This window comes from Colletotrichum abscissum, assembly GCF_030869225.1.
Source record: "Colletotrichum abscissum strain IMI 504890 chromosome Unknown Scaffold_13.1, whole genome shotgun sequence".
NCBI lineage: Eukaryota > Fungi > Ascomycota > Sordariomycetes > Glomerellales > Glomerellaceae > Colletotrichum > Colletotrichum abscissum.
The window spans coordinates 866,428-893,521 of NW_026850021.1; the positions used below are offsets into that span (position 1 = coordinate 866,428).

Below are 27,094 nucleotides of genomic sequence, written 5' to 3' on the forward strand. Positions count from 1 at the left end.
AATTTGATAGAACGAAGGTGGTTGCGTTACTCTAGCTGTGCAACTTGGATATATACACATGAACTGTGTTACACAGCATCGCGTGATGACCGGAATACTATGTCGTGACAAATGCCATTTGACGACCTTCGTATCTTCCATGATGTGTCTGTGCAGTTGAACGTAATGGTAGCATGGAAAGCCTGATGACGTCCATAGCGGCACACCTCATGAGGTGAACGGGGAAGGGTAAGCATTCCCGTGGGAACAAGGCGACTTCATTTGTTGACCGAGTGAGTATTTGCAGCTTGACAATCTTGGCGCGGGGTTGCGGGGTTGAGGACGAAGCAAGAGGGCATCGCGTGGTCTTGGAATGATCCATTGCAGTTGTGCAAGCGGACGAATCATTTCCTACTTGAACTCAAAGGTTGCAGATTGCCAAGCCAGATCAGAGCTTATTTACCCGGAAGGAGACCTGCATGGCCTTCATGTACCCCGACAGGATTATCCCGATGTCCGAACATCTCTTGGATCAAGACGATCATTATTGGACAGTGTGGGTATGGCCATGAACAAAAGCAATGCTGTTCTTGTAACGCCTCCTCTATCTCACTTGGACGTTGACGTTTCGATTCTATCATCGGTTTGTGCGGTTGTAGCTGCGCGTCGCTAATCTTTGGTCTCGTCATGTACATCTCCTCTCTTCTGAAAGACATCACTGGTTGTGAAGAGACGTGGTTGGCTTCTAGGAACACCCGAAGTATCTCAATCATCATCCACGTTGCCATCCGAATAGTACTCAAAGGCCGTGGGCAGTGGTGCGTCTTTGCTGTTGGGGCCGTCCGGATCAACTTCATCCACCAAGTGCTTCTTGACTTCCTGCGCGACAGGCTGGGTAGAGTCCACAGGGGCAGAGCCTTGGACTGGGCCCGGTGAGTGGTGGGTATGGTCTGCTCGCAACATCGTTGTCATCCACTTTGCCCATTCCCAGGGCTTCTCTCGGCCAGATGGCAAGCTGTTGAAGTACTCCCATCCCATGACTCCTCCAAACCGCGCATAACGATTTCGGAGCGTCAGAAGCACAGCGCCGAGCATTTCCCATGGGACCCATCCACCACCGTTCTCAGGATTCGTGACCAGGCCCATGACGACCTTCTCCGGTGCCCAGCCCCTTGCGAGGATCATCTCGTACATGATCGGGTTACTGACGTCGCCCCATCCGCAGTAGAACTGAGCATTGTACCAGGCAATCTCTTTCCCTCGCATGACCTCCAGAGCCTCGTAGTCGAAGCCACTCAGGTTGTTCTCGGAGTTCAGCAGTGCCGCGGCCACGGGCGCCATAGAAATGAGGAAGTCCTTGCCAAAGTCTTGTCGCACGCGGTCAATGAGCCGTATAACACCGCCTAGGCTCATCTCCTCTTCGACGTCGAGATCGATACCATCCAGCCCGCGTGAGCGGAGCATGTCGCGCAAGGGTATGTAGTATTTTTCAAACTTCTCCTCGTCCCCATCCAGCCTCTCGTAGGAGCCCTTAGCAGCACCGCCGAGCATACCAAGTACCTTGACGCCGCTGGCCTGCAGCACCCGTAGCTCAGCCCATAGTGTTAGGAATCGCGGGTTATCGGGGGTATGGTCGTTCAAGGTAAGGCCGTGGGGATCATCGTTAATGTGTATCGCCGCGAGAATTACGTGGGTGACGCTGATCCCTCCTTGGGTAAGGAGGGGGAGGATCGAGATGGGCTTGCCGTCGGGCGTGTGATGTGTTTGGTAGTAGGTGATTACCCGTGGGAGAGGCTGAGGCGGTACGGGCGGCATTGGAGCGAAAGAGGTTGGCTGCCTCGATCCCGCGAGGATCGAGGGCTTCCGTATGGGATTGGAACGACAGACGCGACGCGTGGGATGGTGGAAGATCGGGTGGTTGCATGCGCCAGTGCTTTGGGAGAGCTAACCATGCGGGGGTGGAAATTGGGAGGTGTTCGGATTGACTGCCCCTCCGCGAGGCCCTGCTGAGAGCTGCGTCATCAGGGCCCTCGCAGCTGACATAAGCTCATTTCTATTTCATCCCTGCTTCACTCACTCTCTCGCTCACTCACATCGACATCTCATCTCATCGACCATGAAAGTTGCGCTTAAGTCATGCATTTTGAACCATTTTCTTGATGAATCCTTGATTCATTGGAACTGATACTCGAATACTTGCATTCATCTTTCTACCGTGTCACCATCTCCACCCACTAGAGCTTACAATCTGAGGCCGCCGCATAGATGAAAAGCCTATTAACAACGTCGATCAACTACTCCTACCAGATTGGCTGCTTCCCACCCTTATCCATGACTCTAGTCTTGCTCGGATACTGGGATACCACGTGGAAGCACCCAACGGAATACACTGTGAGAATAACCCCAATGACATAGTACAACTGTTGATCGAAGATTTCCGGAATAGTGAGCACAAAGAACCCGAAAGGCGCAAAGGTCCAGATGGTGCCGATGATGTTGACGACGCAGAAACCGAGAGATAGTCCATGCCGGGACCCAGCCCTCAAGTAGTGATGCGTAGGCCCAAGGACGATCAGGACGTTGGTGAAGCAGAACCATTGCATGACGGATCCCTCACCCATGAACTCAATGGCCAGAAGCACGATCGAGTACATGCCCATCTGCAGCGCCAGGGCGTATGTAATGGCTGCCGACATTGATGGCTGCTTTCCGAGGACATTCCCAAAGCTGGCATCGCGCTCTTTGGTGATGGATCGATGGATTGTCCATACTTCCAGCATCGTCCAGAGGAAGAGCGCTATTGACGTGCCTCTCAGGTACCAGTGCTCCCCGTACTGAGAGGCGGCCTTGCCAAGGGTATAAGACCATGTCGAGTCGTGCGCGAGGTAAAATGAATGCATCCAGAAGGGCATCGGGCCCTTTCCTTCACGTAGGGTGAGCCTGACAACGTAGGTATACTGGAGGTAGCCGATGATGAAGCTGACGGCAGAAGCGATCAAGATTGGAGTATTGTCCAAACGATAGACCTCCGTTATACGCTCATAGTAGTTAATTGCCGTCATGTTGCCGATAGATCCACTGAGGTGAGGTGATAATTGTAAGTGGAATCTTGTACGGAGTTTGGAAGAGATTCGACGCCGGCAAGCGGATTCAATCCAGCACTGAAAACCAAGTAGAAAGAGATGATCTCCAGCAGCATTCTGACAGAGTCTTCTTATAAGACTTCAGAATCTAGTCTAAGGGAAGGCAATGCCCAGACCTTCATAGCATGATCTAAGTCAAGGTTTGAAGACATCGGCGCCGAGATTCCAAGTCGAGACAGTCTAAGCCAGCGCCAACGCTATGGCCCCCCTCGAAATACCGGCAACCAGGTTCTCGACACGGATGTCCCTGGTTTCTGGGATTCTAAGAATGCAAGTGGGATGTTGATGTCTCCGCTTCGTCAGGGTCCAACGCACACCGCTTGAACTCTGACATGGGCATCTCAATGTTGTCAGCCAAGCTTCGGCCGAACACATCGCCGCTCAAGCTGACTGTGCAGAATGCACTGGCCAGTGGCCAGAAAATGAAATCAGAAATCACGTAAGATTCAAAGCTCATGAAGACCTAGATAACCTCTTCATACTGGTTGATCAGGCGCTGAGGCACAAGACCCCGTAACACCACCACGCCAGCGTGCACAATCCCCCATCTCACCGTCGTCAAAACGTCCGCCATAATCCAAACCAAGCCATTCGTCCTCTTCCGCTCTCTCCGTAGAGCGACCTCGCCCCGTACCGCGCGCTCCGACATGCTCGCAACCAGAGCCTCCATCTCACCTTGCGGATCCCAAATCATCTCGTCGTCCTCAAAGTCATCCTCATCATCAAAGGCGTCAAACGCCCGCCGCGAAGATGCCCCGTACGATCGACTAGGTCGCGCGTGGTGATAGGCCCAGCAGGTAAGCGTCGCCAGGTACAGACACCACGGCACGTGGAAGAGGTTCATGGCCTCCATGCTGTTCAGCGTTCTCTTGGTTTCGACTAGCATTCTCGCCGCGTGCCATGCTGCTTCGGACGCGGATTGCTTGGATTGGTCGGCGTTGGTGTCGGCAGCCCCTCCTCGATCTTGTCTTGGGACGAGTGGGTGGTTTTGCTGCTGCTGCTGTGTCTCGCAAGCTGACGCAGCCCATTTCTTCACAACCTGTGCGGATCTGTGGTAGTCTCGTTGCTGTACTGGCCTACCGAGGATGTGACGAGCACCAGCGTATATCTGAACATCCAAGAAGTCCATGTTGAGTAAAGCTTGTGCTGAATGATAGAGAGCCTTGTATGCTGCCGCGAACGACTCGAACTCCACTTTCCGAGTCATATCTTCGTCGCCCTCCTGCCGTTGAACTCCCTGGGCCTGGGAGGCAGATCCCCGTTGTAATTGGGACGCGAAGCTGCTGCAGAATGCATCAAAGTCGTTTTTCCATGCGTCGTAGGCGGTGCTCAGCAATTTGCGCCAGCCCATCCCGAAGCTATCTCCCGAGACGACACCTAGAGCCGTCTGATCACGCCGGCCCATGTCCCAAGAGATGGACATCAAGCCATGAAGAACAAGAATCCTCGAGAATCCAGTGAGGCCAGCTGGTCGCGGGGCTGAAGGTGTAAGATAAGATTTCAGAGTGGGCAAGTAGAACAACCTCTGGTCGCTAAGACTTGAGCGCCATGCCGACGCCCATGATGCGGCATCCCGAGCTTCCCATATGCTCTGGCTGCACGGTAGTTCCAGTCGGAGCTCAAAAGCTGACATGCAGAGACTCTGGCAGAAGAGAACTGCGTGCTGCGTATCCCACATAAAACAGAGCAAGGCCAACCTGGGCTTCTGTTAGCCCTCTGCTGACTACAACGAATGCAAAGGGAACGTCAAGGCATACCTTTTCTTCTGCTCCGCATCGGCCCACTTCCTCCATGCCTGGTCCAAGATGCCGGCGTTATCTTCGCCCGAGACTGGTGGCGGACCGGGCGGTCGCACAGTCTGGCAATCGGAACGGCGAATGAGATTGATCAGAAGTCCATGGAACAAATGGCTCATGTCGTGTTGTTTCTGACCGGCACGCGACTTGCCAAAGCACTCGACCAGCAGGATTGTCTGCAATGTCCAGAGCTCTGGCCTAGGTGAGAATCCGGCATGGGCAAAGATGCTCGGCCGGATTACATCATGTATGCAAACAGCAAGTTGATGACAGTCTTTGCTCGAGTACGTAGCACCTAACAGCAGGATGGACAACAGTAGCAAAGGTTCGGTATTCTTGCAGTCAAATGTTTCTAGGTGGATGAGTGGGTATGCGGTGTTGAAGCGAGTGAAGAATAGCTCCAGATACGACTTTAGTGAGTCCGCTGATAGTAACGGGTGCTCCCATATTGTGGCGCGTTGGTCAGGCAGGTTGGGCTTGGCGCCGTCAATGACGTTTAACAGCCTCTCTCTCACATCTTCGCCAATAGGAGGGATTGTAAGCGGCTTCCTCAAGGAAGACAGTGGTCTTTCTGGTTCGGTCGGAGTTGGCCGGCTGGGTGCAGGGTAACGCTGCCGAGCTGCTGATGGCGCATCGCTAGGTCTTCGAAACTGCGCGATATCTGAGCTCCTCTCCCTGGAGTTTCTCATCGCTTGCCGTCTGGCAGCTTCACTAGCGGTTGTTGAGGTGTTGCTTGGTGGATCGGACGACCTCTGTCTCTCCTGATCCTTGCTAGTCATCTCCATGGGCTCTGTCCACAGCTGTGCGCTCTTCATCGACTCCGGTGTGATGGCGACGTTTGCTTGCGATTTAGGTTGGGATTGATTGTTTGCCATGTGAGTTCCAAAGTCTTGCACTAGGTTCGAAGGTCTCGATGCTGCGGTGGGGGCTGAGTTTTCTTGCATGTTGAATAGCCAGTTGTAATCCAGCGCAGTCGTGTATGGCATATTAAAGGAGCTGGCAGTGTCGGGTTGGAAGATCTGATCGTAGTCCAACTGTTCGCTCATGAATGATGTCTCACCCCAGCTACTGGACTGGGTCGTATTGATATCGAAGTGGCTCTCCGATCCTATAAAATCGGAAAACTGTAAAGAAGGAGGGAACCCCGAGAAGTTGGTGACAGGTTCAGTTGGATTGAAAACGTCTTGACGTCCAATGGAATACTGTTGAGCGTCGCTCTGGCTTCCTGGCCGAAGATCCAAGGTTGAGCGCCTGTGAAACTCTGGTGATATGTTGTCGATGGAGTAGTCTTGGTCTGGCTCAATGTCTAAGCCGGATAGACTATGATCCCCGTCGTGGGGTTCCGGGTCAGGTGAAGGAACTTGTTGAGCTTGAGGACGCTCTTTTCCTCCCGATGCCCGGCCCCGTCCAGACGGATTCGGGCAGGGCCGCTTTTCTACAACAGACCCGTCCGGGGCCTTCCAAGATCGCTTTCGTGTGTCTAAAACGCCGCAGCCTGGTCCGCCTGCTTCGAGATCTTTTTGGCGGTGACGGTCCATATGCCGTTCTGATTGTAGATGAGTATGAAGTCAGCGGACTATTCATTTTCGAAAGACTCGAGATTGAATTACAAACGGTAGTAGTTGTCGACATATTGCTTATTTGTTTCGTCTTTGAATCTACTTACTCAACAGATCAGGTCGCTTGAAGTGAGCATTGCACAAATCGCAGCTCAACCCGCCAGGCATATGGTTGAGAGCATGACGTTGCATATGCTCAGCTCGAGTGAAGCGTCTGTTGCACCCAGGGTGCGTGCAAGAAAAGGTCTTGTCTTCGCCCATCAAGCCTTCTGAGCTCTCTGAGCGACGATGGTTCTCACCAGCACCAGCCATGGCGTAGGAGTCGTTCATAGTTTCACCGCCGAGTTGCAAATTACACCAATCCACTTCCGAGAAAGGAACCTATGTCAGTCGACCCCTGGTACAGCGAAGGAAAGAAAATTTCGATAACTCGGGTCTTAGGAAGAGACTTGGAAAGACTGGCAAAGTTGGCAGAGTGAAACCACGGTTCAGGTGTCTCGCTCGCTTCGATAGGAGCTCATAGATGGGGGAATGGGGATGGACATAGCATCCGAATGTGCCGTCCCACTTCTCCGCATTTCCTCCGGCTTTGAAGAGTAACGATACCCGGCTTCCTAGGCCGAGTAGAATCTCCATACTAGGAAGTATGAGAAATCTCCGATTTGTTCATCGCACAACATCCCGGCACTAGGTCTAGGTGTCGCCCCTCCCCCACTCTCGAAGACTCCCGCCACCACTGATAAGCATCGTCTCTGGCCTCGCAATCCGTATCCGACAACACCAATATAAGTCCGAGGAGATAAGAGTGGAGTACAGGCGACTTCGGCGTCCTGGTAATATGCTCCAACTGCGGGCGTATCTTATCTGGCTGCTCTAGATATGCGACACATGTAGATACGAATCGAACTTTACGTAGGACAATTGATGTTCGCGGAGTTGCATATCCGGAGAGAGGAGATGCATCAATCATGGCGATCGCGTTGAGTGCACCGAGTAAAGCCGGCAGTGGCCGTGAACTACGCCGCTAACGACAGTGAACGGATGATGCGGCCATTCCACTCTTCGAGAACGCTGTAGCATGCATTTGTAAGAGCTAAAATAGTATCTAGCAGCCATACAGCTGGATTGTTGTATACAAATTTGCCAGTGTACCAACAACATCTAACATAACACAGTCAACATCAGATGACAGGAAGTTGCATAAGGCCTATGAGTATATGCACTAAAGAATTAGTTGTCTCCTTCAAGACAGCATAGAACAGCATAACATTTGCGACCCCAAGAGTAGACTGGAGCTGTGCAACCAGACACCAGCATCATGTCGCCGTCGACTTCGAGGAGTTATTTGATTCAAGAAAAGCAACAGCGCGATGCGAGTACTAGGCTTCACGTGAGTCTTCATCTACCACACGGTCAATGAAAGTCGCCGAACTAATTTCTCCTATGCTAGGTGATAATTGTGGGAGCGGGTCTAGGTGGCCTAGGCGCCGCCATCTCGACGCTGCTGGCTGGACACGATGTCACGGTTCTAGAGGCCGCCTCAAATATCGGCGAGGTCGGTGCGGGCATCCAAGTCCTCCCGAACGCCGCCCGCGTCCTATTCTCCTGGGGCTTGGAGGAGAAGCTGGAAAAGTACGCCACAAAGCCCCAGAAATGCAACTTCATCGGCTGGAAAGGCAACTTCCTGTCCGAAATGGATTATCACAAGTACGCCGCGGCGGCGGGAGATTTCCCCTTCTGGGATTTTCATCGCTCCGACCTGCATCGGTGTCTCCTCGAGCGCGCAGTAGAGCTTGGCGCGAAGCTCGAGACGAATGCAAAGGTCGATACTTTTACAATCTCACCGGATGACACGACGGCTACGGTGTACCTCGTTGGCGGACGCAGCCTGACGTGCGACCTTCTCGTTGGCGCGGACGGCATCAACTCCAAGCTGAGGGAGGAGTTCCTATGCAAGCCTGATCCACCTCAGCTGACAGGGGACCTGGCATATCGACTGCTTTTGAACACGGCCGACATGCTCAAGGACCCCGAATTGAGGCACTTTGTGGAGAACCCCCAAGTCAACTACTGGGTTGGACCGGACAAGCACGCGGTGAACTATGTTCTCAAGGGCGGTCAGCTCTTCAACATGGTGTTGCTGGTGCCGGACGACATGCCCGTCGACGGCGGCAACACCCTGCAGGGAAACATTGAGGAGATGCGGGGCCATTTTGCAGGCTGGGATCCCCGCATCGGCAAGATGCTCCAGATGTGCGATGAGGTTCTCAAATGGAGACTGTGCATCCGGCCAGGCCTGGAACCAACGTGGTCCCATCCGTCTGGCGCCTTCACGATGCTCGGAGACGCCGTGCACGCGACGCTGCCTTACCTGGCCAGCGGGGCGGGTATGGCGCTCGAGGACGGAGGGGTTCTGGGTCTCTGCCTCGCTCGACTGACCGACACTTCAGCCGCATCAAAGCGACAGGCCCTAAAGGTCTACGAGGACTGCCGACGGGAGCGGACGGAGAGGGTCGTCCGCCGCGGAACATACAACCAGTGGATCTATCACCTCCACGACGGGCCAGAGCAGGTTGAGCGAGACGCGAAGTACAAGGAGTTTGAGGAGATGGACGCGAAGTGGCTGAGCGGGGATTCAGCCGTGTTACCCGCATCTCAGGAGACAGGAGATGACCCCTTTCCGTGGAGGTATCATGGCGTAGGGAGGTGGTTATTGACATACGACATGTGGAAGGATATCGAATCGAAATTGCCCTCCGACTCGGCCGGCACATCGGCAAAAGGAGGAAACCCAACCCCTCGGGCAAGTTTGTAGAGCATAAGCTTATTAACCTGTAAAAAAGAAAGAACAAACTTTGAATAATACGAGAGCCTTAAGCCGTTGTGGCCTGTTAATTCCCGGCTGGATCGGGCCCTTGTAGGTTAGCTGCGATCCTAATTATGCGAAAGGAGGAATAGTAAACAATAGTCGCAAAGCCTGCCTTACCGTTTCCCCTGCTACTTTGTTTTTGGTTCGATAGCCTGGCGGCTAGGCTTTAACCAGGATGGAAAACCTCCGGCGGGGGGGTTATGGAAGCTAGACAGTTTTGGGCAATGTTATTAACCACATCAATCACCAGCACACTCGCGAGAACGTCAAAACGGTATCGCCCTGCGTGAGGGCGTGCAGGTATTGGCAGTCCCGAGGATTTGGTTCGTTACCAAGGATACAAACAACTCAACCCAGCCAGCTGGGCCAGCTGAAGCAGCTGAGCGTTATATTGACTCTAGCACAGTGGAGAAGGATGCCGTATTTCGTCCAATAATGGCTTAAGATGTCTTGAACTGAGAGAGATTAAGCAACACCGACCCCGTCTTACCGTCCCCAGGCCGCGTTTCCCATCCCATGTCCATGTCTGAGGGGTAATATCCTCGGAGCCCTCGAGGACTTCAACACCACCAGAATGGAAGAGCCGCGTACGAAAATAAGGTCGACTAAGGAAGAAGCTAAGAAGAAAAGGGGTACGAAATCCGGAGGGCTGGTAAGCGCGCCGCCTAGCGAGCCGGCGCCTGAAACCAACTAACATAGGCCGGCGCACGGTGCCTGGCAGTCCTGTCCAGAGGAAAACCTGGGAACATCAACATGCGCGTGGCACTCACGATAGTACGAGGAAGCTGAACGACAGCTCGCCTAATCAGCGCTTGGTCAAGCTTTCTGGCATGGAATAGGGTGACGAGGAGTCCAGAACCATGGGCTCGCCCACGTGGAGGCTTGCCCGGGAGGCAGATTCACGGCGGCCGCTTGTTGTCATTTTGCTGAATCGTGAGCTGAAGCATCCTGAATACATAAGTCTGCGATCTTCCTCCCCATCTCCCGATTCAGATCTTTTTATCCATCCTCATCATCTCAGAAGCTCCCGAACATCCTCAGCTTCCTCAACCGGGTCATCAATACTCTCTTCAGTCTCGCCACGTGCTCCAGACACCTGCCAATACTTCAAGATGCGTTCCGCTATCCTCGTCGCCGCCATCTCTGGCCTTGCTGCCGCCGGCCCTGTCGCTCCCCGTGACACTACTGCCCAGAACGGTATTGATCTGAGTGCTTTCGATGTGAGTCCACACTGCCGGTAAAGCTTCTTTTCTCGCTTCAAGCTGACCCCCAGTACAGGCCGAGCCTGTTCCTACCAAGGTTGGCCCCGCTGTCGGTGCCACCGTCGAGACTCCCACCTACGACCCGGCGGTCGCCAAGGCTGAGGCCTCAAAGGATGCCGCGGCCAACCCCATTGCCGTCTCCAACTCCACCCTGGCCGCCCGTACGGTTACTCCCGCCGGCTGCGGAGCCAAGCAGCCCGACGGCTACGGACCCGTGTCCAGCCCGGATGACTATGCCACCTTCATGAGCGACCCTCAGTTCACTACCATTGCCACCAATGCTCAGGTGCCTGCCGGCTACAGCCTGTCGTTCTCCAACAAGCAGGGCGCCACCGAGTGCAATACCTACTTGGGTCTCTACACCATGAAGACCTTTGACACTATCAAGTGCCAGCAGGTAAAGACAACTTCACCCAGAACAAACATCAAGGAAGCAATATCTAACCCTCAATAGTACTGCGATGCCGCTCCTGCATGCTACGGTATCAACGTCTACATGGAGAGAGACCCCAAGTGGGACCCTACCGATGCGTGCCCCAACCCTGCCAGCATCACCAACTACAAGTGCACCCTCTGGGGTTCCGCCGTCACCGCGGAGACCGCCACCAATGTTGGACAGTGGAGAAACCAGTTCCACGTTGGTGTGACTGGATCGAACGGTACGCAATCCTGATCTTTCCAATGCCAGCTATCGAGAGGGCTAACTGACTCCAAACAGGATACTCCAAGCTTGCGCCTCCCCCTTCTTACCCCGACTTCACCGGCCCTGTTGCCTTCGGCGGCGCCACCCAGGCCCCCAAGTCATACATGGGATCCAAGTACTACCCCGGTGTCTACAACCCTGAGCAGTGCGCCGTCGCCTGCAAGGCCAACACCAAGTACGACCACGACCACCCCAGAGCTGACGGCACCTACGATGCCTGCAACTTCTTCAACGCCTACGTCCTCAGCAAGAACAACGTTCCCCAGGGAACTTACTGCTCCCTGTACACCCAGTCCTGGGACAAGTCCTACAGCACCAATGTCGGACAGTGGAGAGGCAGCGACTACTACTCCGTCTCCTCCAGCTACGGATATACTCTTACTGTCCAGGACCCCGGCGTGATCGGTGTTTAAAGGGTCGGTCTTTTTGATGAGCGTCCTACGCTTCTCGAGGCTCTAATCACTTTTTATACTTTCAATGCTTATGAGACCATTGAAAAGTTGGACAGGTCTTGTGTGGCGATGCATAGATTGATCACAGACCGATACGATTGCAAGAATAATGAGGCGGAATGCAGAGTGCATTACATACCTAGGCTATAATTAGTAACGGTAATAAATATTGATGATAATTGCAGATTACAAACTCTCAAAATGACATTGTGGGCCTTCCCAGAAAGTTTTCAGTATTAGTGATTATGCTTTCGGTCTCCATCTAGCATTATTGTGGAATTCGGAAGAGACGATATGGAAAGGAAGTCGGCAAACACCAAATAAAAGGGCAGGTGGCGTGACTATTCACTGTTCCCTTGTTCCCTTGTTCCCACGTTACGCAAATCAAACATCTCTATTCCCCAGATCTTCTGCCTCATTCGACGTCGTGAAATCTTTTCCATTCATAATGATGCTGGAATTGAGACTGCACATGCCACCTCTAGCAATGATCATTACATGTAGGCTCTAATGGGTCTAAGCATTCGCTGTAACCTCCGCATTATCAACCTTATAAAACTCATAGTCATTGTATCCCTTTTCCGGAGGCTCCGCCCCGTAAAAGGTCGTCCTGTCGTATGGGTTCAACTCCCACCCGTTCTTCAACCGCTCCACAAGATCAGGGTTGGCAATGAAATATCTGCCAAATACAATCGCATCCGCCTCGCCGCTCTTCAACTTCGTAACAGCATTGTCGCGGTTGAAGTTGCCAGCGGCGAAGAAGTGGACGCCTGCTGGCTTGAGAATGTCCCTGAATTGTGTCAGATTGTTCGTCTGTGTCGCCTCGGACTTGGTTCCAGACAGCGAGGCAAGCTTTTGTTCCTCATCGAGGACTTCGTCAAAGCGAGGCTCGATCCTAAATCGAATCATCAGTAGCTGTCCTCTCTTGGAGTGGTTACTTATAAGCAGATAGTCTTACATGTGCACATAGGCGGGCCTCTCAGTCTCTGACATCTCTGCAATCTTTTGGCTAATGAATGACCAGTGCTTGTTGGGGTTGCTGTCTCTTGTGCCTTGGAAGTAGTTGTACGGTGAAAGGCGGACGCCGACCTTCTCGGGGCCAATGGCGGCACTGACGGCCGACAACACTTCGAAAAGGAATCTTGAGCGGTTCTCTATCGATCCACCGTACTCGTCTGTGCGAGTGTTGATGTTATCGTGGAGGAATTGTTCAAGCAAGTATCCATTAGCCCCTATCTTCATGTTAGCTTATTCGTAGCAAGCATTCAATGCGCGCGACATATTCTTACCATGAATCTCAACGCCATCAAAACCCGCAACCTCAACCGCGCGCTTAGAAGCCGCAGCCCACTCTGCAGTCAAGCCGTGGATCTCCTCTATGGTCATAGGCCTGGGAGGACCATCTTTGCACGCAGTTCCATCAAGGTAGTTCCCATCCATTGGCTGGGTTCCCGAAGAGATAGGCGTTTCGCCTCCACGCATTCCGCCAGAAGAGGCTCTGCCAGTGTGCCAAAGCTGAACAAAAATGAACCCGCCCTTGGCATGGACGGCATCAGTGACCTTGCGCCATCCTTGCAGCTGAGAGTCGGTGAAGACGCCTGCGACACCGGGGTAGGCGCTGGCATTGAGGCAGATGTCGGTGGCCTCTGTGATTTGGAGACCCCCGGCACTGGCTCGCTCGCCGTAGTACTTTGCTACACGGGCCCCTGGGACATGAACACCGCGAGACTCGAACTCACTTCTCATGCGAGTTGTGGGTGCCTATCAAGTATGTTAGCACTACATCATCGCCATCGCCATGTTGTGGGTAGCTTGCTGGACTTACTTGCACGATGCGATGCTTGAGGCTGATGCTACCCAACTTCAGTGGGGTGAACAGCACTGTATCCTTCAGAGCGGCAAAGGCCGGGGGAGGAGTGGTTGCTTTGGGCATGGTGTGAAGCTATTCAGGAAATATGGTCAAGACCTAGTATTGGATTGGTGTCTTGATAGGAAGGGGGCTTGCTGAGGTCTGTTGAGCACTAAGAAGCCCATTGAGCGTCGTTGAATGTGGCAGGTTATGAACATGTCATCTGAAGCCCGGAACCACATTTGCAAAGTCACTATTCAGTGACCCTAAGGGTACGCGCTGGCTAGTCGTGATCGCCATGTTGATGCATCGTTGCTAGTGCCTCGAGATGCCCCCCATTCCAGTGCAAGAGTGGAGAGTGGGGGACTTCCTGGTTTGGGTTGTGGTGAGTGGGATATCTCGGAAGTGGGGGTGCACTTACACCGAACCCGTCCAGTCGACAACCTTGACTTGCCGTATCTATTCGTATCTGTATGGTACCTATTCTAAGAGCATAGCCATCAGTCCACTTCTAATCACCAGTAGTGTTATCCCCCCGGTGTGTTACATTCGGCAAACCATGGTTTAGTGCAGTCTAGACACGGGGAACTCGGGAGTACGGGAGACCGCGCCTTTCCCCCCACATGTTCGCAGATAGACATGGGGAAAGCTCTCATGGGGCTGTCATCTCATAGGAGCAAGGGAGACGATAACAACATCTTCAAGTCATCGCTTTGGTAACAGATTGATGTGAAGCGGGTTCGGGAGAAGCAACTTTGATGGGAGAACACCAACGACTGGACTGGTATTGGTAAGCAGTTCAAGCATGGCGAACTTGTAAGATGAACGTGGTCTAGGTGGGCTGGTTCATTTTGCCGGGGAATTGCATGATGCTTTCGTCTGACACAATTCCATCTTCTCTACAGTGCATCAACTCTTGCAGGCCGTGATGATTTTGAGGACTCTGCGTGCGTACGAAATTGAAGGATAGTCTACGTCGTAGTTGTGGAATTTCAACTCTACAATTTCCTGCATAAGACATTCCCTAAGACGGGTAGTTGTGGCAAATCTAGCCCAAGCTGCCCCGGCACCTGGACCTTGGTTGATATAGAAACACTTGTGCGCTTCGGCGTCGTATCATCAGAGTTGTAGACAAATTCAGAAATTGCGCCGCTTTTTGATTATAAGTCTGGTGAGGAAATTAATGTTTTCATTATCGTGAAGCTCTGCATCAAGTCTTCTAGCCAGGAGCCGAGTTCAAAATTTGCAAGTCGGTCGCAAGATCTAGAGAGAAGCGTGCCCGTGGGTCTCGTAAGGCAATCCGATGCAAAACAAGCCCACCACAATCCATAAAGCAGCACTGGCATAGATAGGCACAACAGTGTATCCCGCATACGTCGACACAAACGAAGCCGCAAGGCCACCGACGCGAAGAAGAGTAGCGGCAATGCCAGTGCCTGTTCCGCGAACTGGGCCAGGGAAAGACTCGGGCGTGAAGGCATACATGACGGCGTACTCTGCGAATATTGGTTAGGAATTGCACTTGTATAATCAGAAAATGACTTGAAGACCAACTTACCAAAGTTTCCAAGAATTCCGGTTGCGCATTGGAATCCGATATCAGCCGCTTCCGTGCCCACTGCCGTGTAAGCGAACAAGAAAACTCCTGTCAAGACCGCAGATGCAGCCATCATCCAGCGGCGGCCAAAGCGTGTCTCAACGCAGAAGCCGGCCGCGATGGGTCCAAGAACACCGGCCGCAGAAACAATGCAGTAAATCATGTAGGTGTGGTTCAGCGAGGTATTTGCAGAGTACGTAGACTTGGTCGCGAGGTATGACGGGATGAAGGCGAAGTAGAGCGGGTACGCCACACCGACGGTCAGCCAGATGAGGAACGTGACGGACGTGTGCTGCGCCATCTTCCGGCCGGCAAACAGTTTCTTGTAGTTGTCGGCGTTGTAGTCCCTGAAGCTTTCCTTGAGGATCTCCATGTGGGATAGCTTGGAGCCTCGAGGCGCCATGTCGGGGTCGACCGCCGCGGCGGCGGGGGCAACGCTGCCTGCGTCTGACTCTGAAATACCGGCGCATTGTCTGTCGATGGCTTGCAGCATTTCGAGGGTGAGGGTTTCCGGTCGCTTGTTGTAGCGCGCAATGTAATTTACGGCTTCGACGGCCTCGGCATCGCGACCCTTGGAGATGAGGAATTTGGGCGATTCGGGAATCTTGAAGGCCACGATGCGGATCAGACCAAAGGCAATGGCGATACCACCGAGAGTGATCATAAGGTAACGCCAGCCCATGTTATCTTGCATGCGGCAAGGAGCTTCCGTAGAGTCGCAGGCAAAGTTGGCCAAGAAAACCCACGCCAGGAGCGACACGATGACCTGTCCCAAATTCCACCATCCAGACAAGCTTACGAGCAGCCACTGATGGGTCTGGGGAACAAACTCCAGAAACACGACGCTGTCCACGGGTACGTTACCGCCCGCCGCCGTACCGATAATGGCCCAGATGATGCAGAAACCCGTAAAGTTTTGAACGCCGGCCACGGCGCACGCAAAGACGCCGCCGTAGAGGATCGTGGCGTTAAAGGCGGGCTTGCGACCGATGAGATCGGCGGTGGTGCCCCAAAAGGAGGCGCCGACGATCAGCCCGACGTAGTACGCTACGGAGCTGAAGCTCAATTTCGCAATGTCGGTGAACTCGTTGCCGATCGGTGGCCGGATCGCTGTGATCCCCTGGGACCAAAAGTTGTCGACAATCCAGCCGAAGCCGTTGACGACGAAGAGGATCCATTGGAATCTGAGAAGGAGGGGGGAAACGGTCAGCTTTTCTTCCACCTTGCGCCGGTAGTATGAAGCCAGAAAGCGAGGGAGAGGAATCTCAAACATACTTTCCCATGCCAATCTCGCCCAAGTGCTTCGCGATTAGCTCCGACTTGAGACGATAGTTCTCGTTCACGGCGCCCGTGTAAAAATCACGGAGGACCGAGTCGCCGACGGAACTTGCATCTCCCTGGATAACGGACCCGGAGGCCGTCTGCCTCAAGCTCGACTCCGTCGCATCCTTTGTGACACTCTTCTCGCTCGGAGCAGACATGATGAAAATAGCCTGGTCAATTCGCAAGGGGGAACAGGGAGAATGACTGAGGGAAAGAAAGTGAAGACGATAAACAGCTTCTGACTTGGGCCCTTTTCTCTCAAGAAAGAAAAACGAAGAAACCTGGGGCCTGACTTCTTTCGGATCCTCGAATGAGATGAGCCTTGTAGGGCGCCTGGTCCCTCAGCTTTATTCAATCCAGGAACACCAAGGGACGAGCTCTCTACCTGACATGAGAGGGCCAATCTTGCAAGGTACCGGCAGCCAAGGTCGCAAGGTCGAATGGATATCAGCCAACACGTTGTACTTGCTCACACTCCACAGCTGGCATAATGAGCGTCCCCGTACATGTAGCGCCAGGGGTATCTTTCTCTGGGGTGAAGGACAAATCAAGGGTCCTGATTTCCCACCGGGGAGACACTGTCTCTCACCTCAGCCTCAAAATGGGGATATGGAGATGATTGCCGTGCTATCACTCGTCCGCGGCCGGTACGAAGTAAGGGTATCTATCTAAAGGTGCCGCATGGGCGTGGGCTCTCTATCTCTGCCCTTTCACCCGTCACCGACGGTGTGTGTATCGCCCCAATCCGAAGAGCTCTATTCGTCTATTTCCTTAAGGGACGAGAAAGAGAGACTTGTACCAGGGATTTATCCCAGAGATTACGGGTCCCCACCCCCACTTTGGCATGCACGGGCTGTTCCAAACCTGACATTGACTCCATTCCGGCTAGGATGTCTGACATGGCGCTCTACCAATCAACACTACCACGCACCGCGTCAAGGCCGCGTTTAGAGTTCAGAAAACAAGGAAAAACGATTCGACAAACCCTCCCGCACTGCATAGCGTGCGAGTGATGATTTCATAGATGCGGGTTGGCTGTGGTCCGGAGATGGGCACGCAATTCTGAAGAAACCCATATTAAAATGTCTGCAGAGGAAATTTCTGCAAAATCGAGGGACTAATGACATAAGAGAAAACGACATGAGACTTTGTCAATTGCGTCTATTTCGTTTTGAGGCCAGAATGGCCGATGTACTTTCTAGTAATAGCCGCAAAGACGACTCATGCTTGTTGAGCTAACATAACAGTCTACATAGGTCTCGGGCCATGTCTCGCCCGAACTAGATGTAGCTCACTATCAGTCTGATATTCCAAAGTACATACGTCACATATGTACGCCCAGCCCTCTCAACGGAGTAACTAACTCAGATCGACCGGTCTCACTGTAGGACCAGCTGATGCTACATGTACATACATACTGCTTCTCGTTTGCCCACACCGCTCTGCCCTGAAGTCGCACCGCATGAAGCGCGATTTAATACACTACAAGTCCGGCGCTTGTAAAAAACCGCCAAAGTAGTTATCCAGCCATTGCGCCGCCATCCCACCGTTGCCGCTTTCGCTTGCCTGCCAGCGGCCGATGGTACCCACGTAGCCGTCCGGGCGGACGACGATAAGGGAAGCTTCGTCCGTTGCGAGACCACCAAGCCACTTGTCTGTACAGGAGCGTCCTTGTGTATCCAGAGGTGCTACATCGTCGAGATAGACGGTCCAGGCACTCTGTGAGAACACGGGAGGAAGCGAAGAGATTTCAAAGTTCTCCTTTTCCGTAGATGCTGGAACACAGAGTCAGCAGCGACACTTCATTGGCTAGGGGGAGGGCGCGGAGCCTCCTCCGACGTGGAGAACTGGATAAAGGATACGAAAAGAGGAGCGCGATCAACTTACTGACGAGCGCAAATGTGCATAATTGACTGACAGATGTATATCTCTCAGGGCGTACATGAATATCGTCCGTCCGACTGGCGCGTGGCTTCACCTTGTACGACTGCGCCGCTGCTGCGGAAAGTCTCGACACCAATGAAGACGCAGATGCTACGCCGGTGCTGAAGTCACGCAGAAAAGAGACACCTGCAGCGCCAGAGACGTCGTCCAAGACTGCGTAGATGCGGAACTGACCCAAGACCGGAATATCGAGCTGCACGTCGATAGGGCAAGCATCGATATATCGGGTAGCCTTTGCAGGCGGGAGGTTGCATCCCGGCTTCGCGGCGCCCTGAACGCCGTCATCCCGACCCCGGTTGAGCTCGTTCTCGCCATACTCGACCCCGACGCCAGAAATGAAGCGTGTGTTCGTCTTGAAGTTATCTGCCAGCCGCTTCGCGTCGCCGCGAGCGATCTCGTTGGCGTGCTCAAAGTCGAAGTTGATGAGATCGTGCGCAATCTTCTTGCGCTCGTGCTCATAGGTCGCAAGCAACACGTCGCCCTTTGCGAGCCCGCGCAGAGCGAGGTTGAGTTTCCACCCGAGGTTCCAGGTGTCGTGGATGCTTGTGTTCATGCCCTGCGCCGCCTTGGGACTGTGCGTGTGGCTGGCGTCGCCGGCGATGAAGGCGCGCTGGGCTGGGTCGGAGAAGCGGGCGGCCACGCGCTGGGCGACTTGATAATTGCCAAACCACTCTACAGAGCGCCATTTGACGCTGTAGGGGGATAGGATAAGGCGGGCTTGTTCCATGACGTATTCTTCTCCTAGGTCTTTTGAGGATGTTGACGATTTCATTTCGATGTAGAAGCGCGTCATATTGCGTTCGCGGGGAATGATGAGGATGGAGCCGTACTTCTCAGAGAAGACTACCGTCTTGCTCCAGAGGTCGGGGAAGTCTGTCTCCAGTTCGCCATCGAGGACGCCCCATACCGAAGCATGCGGTGAACCTTGGGCGAATGTGTCGGGGATGCTCTTTCGAACGAGAGATCGCGCGCCGTCACATCCCACCAGAAACTCCGAGTTGATGGATGTCTTTCCTTCCCCTTGCCGATCGCATTCAATGCTCAATGAGCCATCGTCCAAAGTGCTGTAAGCCTGGAAGCTGTGACTACGTTTCACTTCGACGCCGCTCTTGCGAAGGTCATCAATGAAGACACCTTCAATCATGCCCTGGTGACATAATAAGATGTAGGGTTGCAAAAGATCCACGACAGAGGGAGGGTAGTGGATCGAGCGACTCAACCGGTGCAGGTCAGAATCGCTCGAGCTCTGCCACATACAAATGTCATGGACCTTAACACCGGTGCGGAATAGCTCGTCGCCGAGGCGCAGCATCTGCAGCGTCTCAATCGACTTTGGCTGAATTCCATCGGCGCGGCCTACTGTAGTCTGATCTGGCCTTTCGTCAATGACTTGGACCTTTTGACCGAATCTTGCCATGAGAGACCTGTGTTGGCATGTTAGGACGGAGGAGCTGGCCGGGTGTGCGGGGCGGATGTTGGAGGGAGTGGGGCACAAACCCGAGCATTAAGCCGGCTGGTCCGGCTCCGACGACGCAGACGTCGGACCTGAATGCGTGCCCATTTTGGTGCGAGCCGTTTGTATGGCCATTGGTTTGTGAGCTCACAGGAGTTGATGAGCTTGTTGTCATGTTTGCTGTGATTGCTGACCCGAAGTCGTTGTGTAGCTGTAGTGTCTATGGACGTCTATGAAGAACGGGACGTTTTCTTGTGTAGATATGGTTGGAGCGTGTATGATGCTCTCACTACCAATATAATTGTTCGTTTGAACCAAATGAGACTGTATAAAGGTACTCAGTCTTGCCTTATCCTCGCCTGAAAAACGAATCGTCTCATCATCTAGGGTGGTTCGATGTTCGGCCGATGTCGATGCAAATTAACATCCCCCATCATTCAATACAGAGGAGGCCAACTTTTTCCTAACTGCTGACTGATGAACAAACATAGCACTATTAGCTCCAATTTCACCCACTCTCCTAGCTATGGCTTCATGTTCCCTATCGGAACCCCTCTCCATCCCCCACTTACGAACGTGTGTGTTCGCCGCACAAGCCAAGTCGCGGGGTCAGGGGAGGAATCCGCGGGGAAACATACCAAAGCAATGGCGGGCTATCCAACAGGCGAAGCTCCACTGATAAGCCCAAGTGGCCGATGGAGACATTCCGAGCGAGGGCGGAGTCGGACGACGATTCCGCCAATCAAGTGGCTTATGCTCCAAAGATCGGCATCCCGAATACCGTCGGCAAGCCGGGCCCGCTTCGGCTCAGCATTTGGGAACATCGTGACAACAGCTTTGCGGTGTTTCTATGACTCGGCCATTGATTGAAGATACTGAGAGACATACCGCGAAGTGACAAGAACATTGTCCAAGGAATCTTGGAACAAGGCACAAACAATGACGCAAATCACGATCCCTGATCCGGCACAAGTTTGGCAAGATGTCGTATCTAAGAAGAGACAGCTCCGGGCTGAAGCTATCTCAGCATCCATTGGAGGCTCGACAAACAGTCCTAAAGAGCTTGAGATCACGGCTATAGCTGAAGCCTCCCAACTTGTCTCGGAAATCTCACGTGGTGAGTTGACGAGCGAAGACATTGTGAAGGCCTACATTCGGAAGTACGTGAAATACGCGCCCGCAATTGCAAAGCCTCTTCTCTTTCTGTATATCTAACGTGGAAATTGATACTGATGAGTCTTCAAATATTAACAGGGCTTCTGAGGTGCACAACAAGGTATGGCTCTCATCCGAAAGTGACGATCTCTTCGCTAACTCAAGCATGTCTTAAAAGACGAACTGGTACGTTTCGAAATTTTTGAACTTTGGCGAACCTTCTGCTTAGGCAGATATGGTACGCCTTTTTGCTCAAGATTTCGCTAATATCTGTTGCACGTCAATGTAGTCTGACGGAAATTGTGTTTGATGATGCCCTGAAGCGGGCTAAGGAGTTGGATACTTACTTCACCGAACACGGGAAGACCGTTGGGCCCTTGCATGGTGTGCCAGTCACTCTCAAAGACCAGTTTAATGTCAAAGGATATGACACAACTCTCGGCTACGTAGGGCGGTCCTTCAAACCTGCTGCAGACGATGCCGTTGTCGTAAAGATGCTTCAATCGCTGGGCGCTGTCGTCGTTGCTAAAACAAATTTGCCACAGAGCATCATGGTAAGTAGTTGGACATGTCCTTACTCTCCCTTACTACGAGTGTTCCTGCTTTGGTAAGATGAAAAGAAGCTTACATTGTAAAAGTGGTGTGAGACCGACAACCCTCTTTGGGGCCTGACCACCAACCCCAGGAGCAGGGACTATACCCCGGGTGGATCAACCGGCGGCGAGGCAGCCTTGCTTGCTTCCGGTGCAAGCATGCTTGGTTGGGGGACTGATATTGGAGGAAGCATTCGTATTCCGTCTCACATGATGGGAACTTACGGCTTCAAGCCTAGCGTGAGTCTTATTACTGGCAACTTCGGAACTCACTTGGCTCCACGTGAGAATTGACCCAGTATGGAGCCTCACTGACATCCTATTCAGAGCGGACGCCTACCCTATCGCGGAGTTCCAGTATCAACCGAAGGGCAAGAACATGTGCCTTCGTCAATAGGTCCCATGGCCCGCAGTCTGTCGACCATCCGCCTCGCCATGGAGCAGCTCATTAAAGCCAAGCCCTGGGAGCTAGACGCTCGCTGCGCACCGGTTCCGTGGCGTGAGGACTTATACAAGGAGACTTCCTCTAGGCCCTTGACTATTGGAGTCCTCTATGATGACAATGTTGTCCAACCTCACCCGCCATTGACGCGTGTTCTCCGTTCTGCTGTAGAGCGCCTGCAGGCAGCGGGCCACGAGGTCTTGGAATGGAATGCAAGCTTGCACGAAGACTGCATCAGAACGATGGTAAGTTAAATAAGTCTGTATTTGAGCGACGGTGACTGACTGTCTTTACAAGGACCTTTTCTACACGGTTGACGGCGGCGAAGATATTCGGAAAGACGTCTTGGCTGGTGGAGAGCCCTTCATCCCCCACGTCGAGAAGCTTCTCAAGCGCGGAAAGGCAATTTCAGTGTACGACTACTGGCAGCTTAACAGGTGCAAGTGGGATTTGCAGCAAGCATACCTGGAAAAGTGGCAATCCATTCGCTCGCCCAAGACTGGCCGCATGGTTGATATCCTACTGCTGCCACCTATGCCTCATTCAGCTGTACCGCATGGGGGTTGTCGATGGGTAGGATACACCAAGGTGTGGAATTTCCTCGATTACCCTGCCCTGGTTATTCCTGGAGGCCAGGTGAGTCGGGAAGACATTGATCAGCCGTGGGCGGAGGAAGCGAGGGGAGATGAGAACGAATGGAACAAGAAGTTGTGGGAGGATAACAAGGAGACAATGGCTTCTCTTAGTTTGCCTGTGGGACTTCAGATTGTTGGCCGCAAGCTGGAGGAGGAGATGGTGCTTGCGGCTGGGAAGATCATCGATGGCATCCTCAAGCATAAGAGCTAGAGTGCATATTGATATCAAAGTAGGAACTTCAAGGTTGATCGTGATTCAGAAATTCTGCTTGTTTGAATAGAGTGATACTTAGTAGGGGAATCTTAAATCTCAACGCGCACATGTTCTAGACTCATGTAGCTAGTTTAACCGACAGAACATCGCCATGGGCACATGCAACGAATAATTATACATCGGCGCGATAATTTGTGCTTTAGTTTCAGCTGAGCCTTCCTTGTGCTATAACAGGTATCTGCCAGGTAACTACTCCATCTGAAGAGTCAATAATTTGGATAGTGGTTGAACCAGTGCGCTGGCACCAGCAAAGTGGACTCGACGCTTCCAATCAAAGGTCGTTAGGAATCTTGTAACATTGCGTATCATCCTCGAAGGAGCAGCTCGGTAATAGTTTAATATTCAAAACTTGGTATTCATGAGGCTACGTCAATCTATGATTGTGTCTTCTTCCATTCCTCGTACTTCTTCATAACCTCTTCCTGGCTGGCAGGCATCAAGCCACCTTCAGGCGCAGGATTCTTGGACTTGAAATAGTCGCTCATCTATTGACACATGAGCATCAGCATACACTCTTACACATCAAAGAGTGGGGGTGGAATTTACCTCTCCCATGGTCACCCACTCAACGCCTTCGTGCTTGTTAATGTGCTCAATGATCCGCTCGTGCATGAGTAGCACGTGGGGCCGACCCGAAACATCTGGATGGATGGTCATTGGGAAGATGAACTCATCTTCGAAAACAAGGATCAGTTCACGAAGACTTATTCGTCAAACAGGAAGGGGGGGTGGGGGGGTCCCTCAACTTACCATATTCTCGGTAAAAGTAGTCGAAGTGATCTCGCCAGATGTCTTCAACATCCCTGTTGGAGGGCAAGATCAGCCAGTGCCCTCATATTCCACATGGATGTAACTCAAAGACTTACCTCGGGTTCACCCAACCGTGTGAGTTTGCGGAGTTCTTCATGAACATCATCGGGGGAAGGTCATCAATGTACCATGATCCGGGAATCTCGACCAACCCCGTCTCTTTGCCCTTTACCAAAGGCTTCATCCATTCCTCTGCCTTTTTGGTATAATCAATCTTGGTCCAGCTGTCACCAGTCCTCAACCAATATGCTTGGCAGTCGTGGTGCGACATGGAGTGATCATACTCGATACCGTAGCTCAGCATCAGCTCAGTACCTTCTTCGCTCGTCTCCCACCACGGGGCAACGCTGCCCTTGGGCGGCTTGCCGCAAAACTCTGTGAGCATCTTCCACGTCTTGTCCAGAACGTCGCGCTGCTGTTCTAGCGTCATGTCGACAGGGTTCTCATGGCTGTATCCGTGCAGGCCGATCTCGTGGCCTGCATCCCGCACCATGGCGCATTCTTCTGGGAACGTCTCTAAGGAGTGACCAGGAATGAACCAAGACGCTTTGATGTTGTACTTTTCAAACAGCTTCAAGAGTCGACGTGTACCAATGGTTCCAGCCCATAGACCTGTTCAAGCGTCGCAAGGTCAGCGGTGTAAGCCCCAACTGGTGGTGAGACTTGACGACGAAGACCCTCCATGAGTGCAACTAACCTCGACTGATGTCACTAGTACTGTCTTCACCACCATATGACCCGAGCCAGCCGGCAACGGCGTCGATATCTACACCGTAGCTACGGTAACGGCCAGGTTAGTACGCATGCATACGTGACAGCACTACCGTGTCTTGCTCGAGGGACCACTCACCAAACGAGAACCTTCTTCTTTCCCATTGTAAGTACTGATAAAGGATTGTCTTGGGGTATGATTGATTAAGTGGAAGTGGTGAATTTGTCTCTGTGTATAACCTAAACACTCTGTACCTGAAGGTAGACTTTATGCTAAGAGCTTCCTTAGTCTGTATCACTCCAGCTATCCCATGAAGCACCACCTGTCATTACTTTGATATCCAGACCAACTCGGAGGCACCAAAGCTCAAGCTCGTGGAAGCTTCCCCGCAGGCAGAAAACGTCTCCACAATGACTTGCCAGTTCGCCGTCGATTCAACTGCATCTACGCTTATCGACGCGGCATCATGTAAATTGTCCCCATTCTTGATCTTCAATGTGTGTCCTGCAGCTTCTAGACGTACAAATGCACCCACCAATTGATCCTCTAATTGGATACTGTCCTGGTTACACTGCTTGAGCATCTTTGGCTGTTGGTCATTCCACTTCTGCATTATCGTTGTTCTACTGACCAACCCCGCCCCCACTTCCACCCTTGACTTCCCCATTTTCCACTTTTGAATGTTCCCATTCTTTAAACCCAAGCAGCTTTTCGTATCTTGCAGCAAAGATAAGCGAGAGATGGCCGACTCCTTTCGATAGCCCCGCATACTCCAGAAAGGAGACCAAGGAACTCAAGATTGCGAGCATAATTTGACTCATGGAGAGTGAAGATTGGCGTTGTTACAATGCAGCGACATTTGAAGTGTAGGATGGGGTTCGGCGGCAACCCCTTGCAAGCGTTTACGTACCTGCACCGATGCTAGGCGCTAGAATGGGGGTTGAATTTGCGACCGGGTTGAACACTCGGCAAACTAACAATGCAGTGATAGTTGTGGAACGGGAACAACCGCCATCTTAAGTAATTCGCTGATAGTGTCACCAGAAAGGCACTGAATCCATGAACGTTCCGAGCTCGTTGCAAGTTTAGTTGTCAATATCGATACGCGATCTCATCTCACGCACACCGAGGCCCTATTCCGACTTTGGGAACATTACTGGAATCCTTACAAACCCCCAATCTTCTTTGCTCATTGAAACTTGCATGAGCCGTAAAGCCATCCGTTAGTATTGAAATGTCCAAGGTATGTCAAAAACTCAGTACCATCTCGAGCTAGCCAATATTGATGAATGAAGTTTTCGCTTAAAGGCCGGGTTGCTGTAGTCACTGGCGGTGGCCGAGGTTGTGGCTTGGCATTCGCCCAAGGTCTCGCCGAGGCTGGGGCAGACGTTGCCATTTTTGATCTGATAGACCCGGAGCCATCTGCCTTTGAGGAACTGTCTTCTACGAACGGGGTGAAAGCAAAAGCATATGTCGTCGATGTAACATCGATCTCCAGCTTGGAAAAGGCCTTTGCCGCTGTGGCAGCCGACTTTGATGGCAAGCTCGATATCTTCGTCGCTTGCGCCGGTGTGAACAAGAACGTTGAGTTTCTGGATACTGAAGAGGCAGACTTTGACAGGCTGTATGGGGTCAACTGCAAGGGCCTCTACTTTTCAGCAAAGATGGCCGCGAAGGCAATGATTGCCAACGGCACTAAGTGCGGAAGCATAATCTTTGTTGCAAGTATCGCATCGTACATGGCCATTCGCTCCCAACGATCCACTGCGTATTGCGGTACAAAGGGAGCAGTACGAGCGATGGTCGCTCCAATTGCTGCCGAGCTGAACAAGTACGGGATCCGGGTCAACTCCATCTCACCTGGCTATGTGCGAACAGAAATGACGGCTCCCTTTCCTGATCTACTTGAGGGGTGGAAGGACGAGATTATGAACGGCAGGGTAGCGGAGCCTGACGATATCAAGGGTGCCTGTGTTTTCTTAGCGAGCGATGCCAGCAAGTAAGTCGAACCTTTGATGAACACTCATTCACAACTGAAGTTGCTAACACTCAGAAAGATACTGCCAGGGAAGCGATATCTTGGTTGATGGTGGCGTGACCAAGTGGTAGATAGACTTTTCTCAGCTTAATCTGAACCTAAAGACATGTTCCTCTTTCTACGAGTTCGGGTGATCTACATTGCCCAGTAAGCAGTGCCACGACAATTGAGTCATTCAGTTACTACCTTGCACGTGAACAATATGCGAAATCATAACGAAGTCATCGACGATACCGAATTGGGCGCAGATGTAGTGTTTGGACATTTATTGCCTCTTTGAGACGTCTGTAATGCAGTTCCATCACTATCACTACAGCTGCATGCTTATCTCTAGTAGCATCACGTGCCGTTGACCTGCATATTGTCTCTTCAACTTTCATGACGTCTGTGTCTGACTCATCAATGCAACGAATCATCGTACTTAGTTTACAAAGAATTGCCATCCTCATCTCTCAACCCTTTTCAAGCCGCCGCTTGTCATTAATATTCGGGTTCCTAGACTTGAT

General features: G+C 52.4%; 11 protein-coding genes across 11 annotated transcripts; 4 read left to right on the forward strand and 7 right to left on the reverse strand.

The window, feature by feature from the left end:
- Positions 1-744: 744 nt before the first annotated feature.
- Positions 745-1,794, reverse strand: CABS01_06457 (chitinase; the record flags this gene model as incomplete). Its single annotated transcript, XM_060539823.1, has 1 exon — positions 745-1,794. One exon carries the CDS (start codon positions 1,792-1,794, stop codon positions 745-747), a length of 1,050 nt encoding a protein of 349 aa, XP_060404360.1.
- Positions 1,795-2,279: 485 nt separating this feature from the next.
- On the reverse strand, positions 2,280-3,041 carry CABS01_06458 (uncharacterized protein; the record flags this gene model as incomplete). The annotated part of the gene is made up of 1 exon (XM_060539824.1): positions 2,280-3,041. One exon carries the CDS (start codon positions 3,039-3,041, stop codon positions 2,280-2,282), a length of 762 nt encoding a protein of 253 aa, XP_060404361.1.
- A 544-nt stretch (positions 3,042-3,585) lies between these two features.
- Positions 3,586-6,807, reverse strand: CABS01_06459 (uncharacterized protein; the record flags this gene model as incomplete). The annotated part of the gene is made up of 3 exons (XM_060539825.1): positions 3,586-4,819; positions 4,880-6,464; positions 6,585-6,807. The coding sequence occupies 3 exons, from the start codon at positions 6,805-6,807 to the stop codon at positions 3,586-3,588; spliced, it is 3,042 nt and encodes a 1,013-aa protein (XP_060404362.1).
- Positions 6,808-7,795: 988 nt separating this feature from the next.
- CABS01_06460 (FAD binding domain-containing protein) lies at positions 7,796-9,292 on the forward strand (the record flags this gene model as incomplete). The annotated part of the gene is made up of 2 exons (XM_060539826.1): positions 7,796-7,867; positions 7,928-9,292. The coding sequence occupies 2 exons, from the start codon at positions 7,796-7,798 to the stop codon at positions 9,290-9,292; spliced, it is 1,437 nt and encodes a 478-aa protein (XP_060404363.1).
- A 1,166-nt stretch (positions 9,293-10,458) lies between these two features.
- Positions 10,459-11,724, forward strand: CABS01_06461 (uncharacterized protein; the record flags this gene model as incomplete). The annotated part of the gene is made up of 4 exons (XM_060539827.1): positions 10,459-10,566; positions 10,625-11,005; positions 11,063-11,267; positions 11,327-11,724. The coding sequence occupies 4 exons, from the start codon at positions 10,459-10,461 to the stop codon at positions 11,722-11,724; spliced, it is 1,092 nt and encodes a 363-aa protein (XP_060404364.1).
- Positions 11,725-12,279: 555 nt separating this feature from the next.
- CABS01_06462 (NADH:flavin oxidoreductase/NADH oxidase) lies at positions 12,280-13,696 on the reverse strand (the record flags this gene model as incomplete). Its single annotated transcript, XM_060539828.1, has 4 exons — positions 12,280-12,658; positions 12,722-12,995; positions 13,053-13,524; positions 13,589-13,696. 4 exons carry the CDS (start codon positions 13,694-13,696, stop codon positions 12,280-12,282), a joined length of 1,233 nt encoding a protein of 410 aa, XP_060404365.1.
- Positions 13,697-14,875: 1,179 nt separating this feature from the next.
- On the reverse strand, positions 14,876-16,690 carry CABS01_06463 (major facilitator superfamily transporter; the record flags this gene model as incomplete). The annotated part of the gene is made up of 3 exons (XM_060539829.1): positions 14,876-15,108; positions 15,171-16,393; positions 16,485-16,690. The coding sequence occupies 3 exons, from the start codon at positions 16,688-16,690 to the stop codon at positions 14,876-14,878; spliced, it is 1,662 nt and encodes a 553-aa protein (XP_060404366.1).
- A 1,324-nt stretch (positions 16,691-18,014) lies between these two features.
- CABS01_06464 (FAD binding domain-containing protein) lies at positions 18,015-20,104 on the reverse strand (the record flags this gene model as incomplete). The annotated part of the gene is made up of 3 exons (XM_060539830.1): positions 18,015-18,307; positions 18,420-19,900; positions 19,974-20,104. 3 exons carry the CDS (start codon positions 20,102-20,104, stop codon positions 18,015-18,017), a joined length of 1,905 nt encoding a protein of 634 aa, XP_060404367.1.
- A 764-nt stretch (positions 20,105-20,868) lies between these two features.
- Positions 20,869-22,965, forward strand: CABS01_06465 (amidase; the record flags this gene model as incomplete). Its single annotated transcript, XM_060539831.1, has 7 exons — positions 20,869-21,089; positions 21,184-21,205; positions 21,263-21,270; positions 21,374-21,638; positions 21,723-21,917; positions 22,005-22,364; positions 22,417-22,965. 7 exons carry the CDS (start codon positions 20,869-20,871, stop codon positions 22,963-22,965), a joined length of 1,620 nt encoding a protein of 539 aa, XP_060404368.1.
- A 437-nt stretch (positions 22,966-23,402) lies between these two features.
- On the reverse strand, positions 23,403-24,714 carry CABS01_06466 (polysaccharide deacetylase; the record flags this gene model as incomplete). Its single annotated transcript, XM_060539832.1, has 6 exons — positions 23,403-23,513; positions 23,575-23,702; positions 23,779-23,831; positions 23,895-24,450; positions 24,536-24,615; positions 24,689-24,714. 6 exons carry the CDS (start codon positions 24,712-24,714, stop codon positions 23,403-23,405), a joined length of 954 nt encoding a protein of 317 aa, XP_060404369.1.
- A 1,070-nt stretch (positions 24,715-25,784) lies between these two features.
- Positions 25,785-26,659, forward strand: CABS01_06467 (short chain dehydrogenase; the record flags this gene model as incomplete). The annotated part of the gene is made up of 3 exons (XM_060539833.1): positions 25,785-25,793; positions 25,846-26,549; positions 26,608-26,659. 3 exons carry the CDS (start codon positions 25,785-25,787, stop codon positions 26,657-26,659), a joined length of 765 nt encoding a protein of 254 aa, XP_060404370.1.
- Positions 26,660-27,094: the final 435 nt, after the last annotated feature.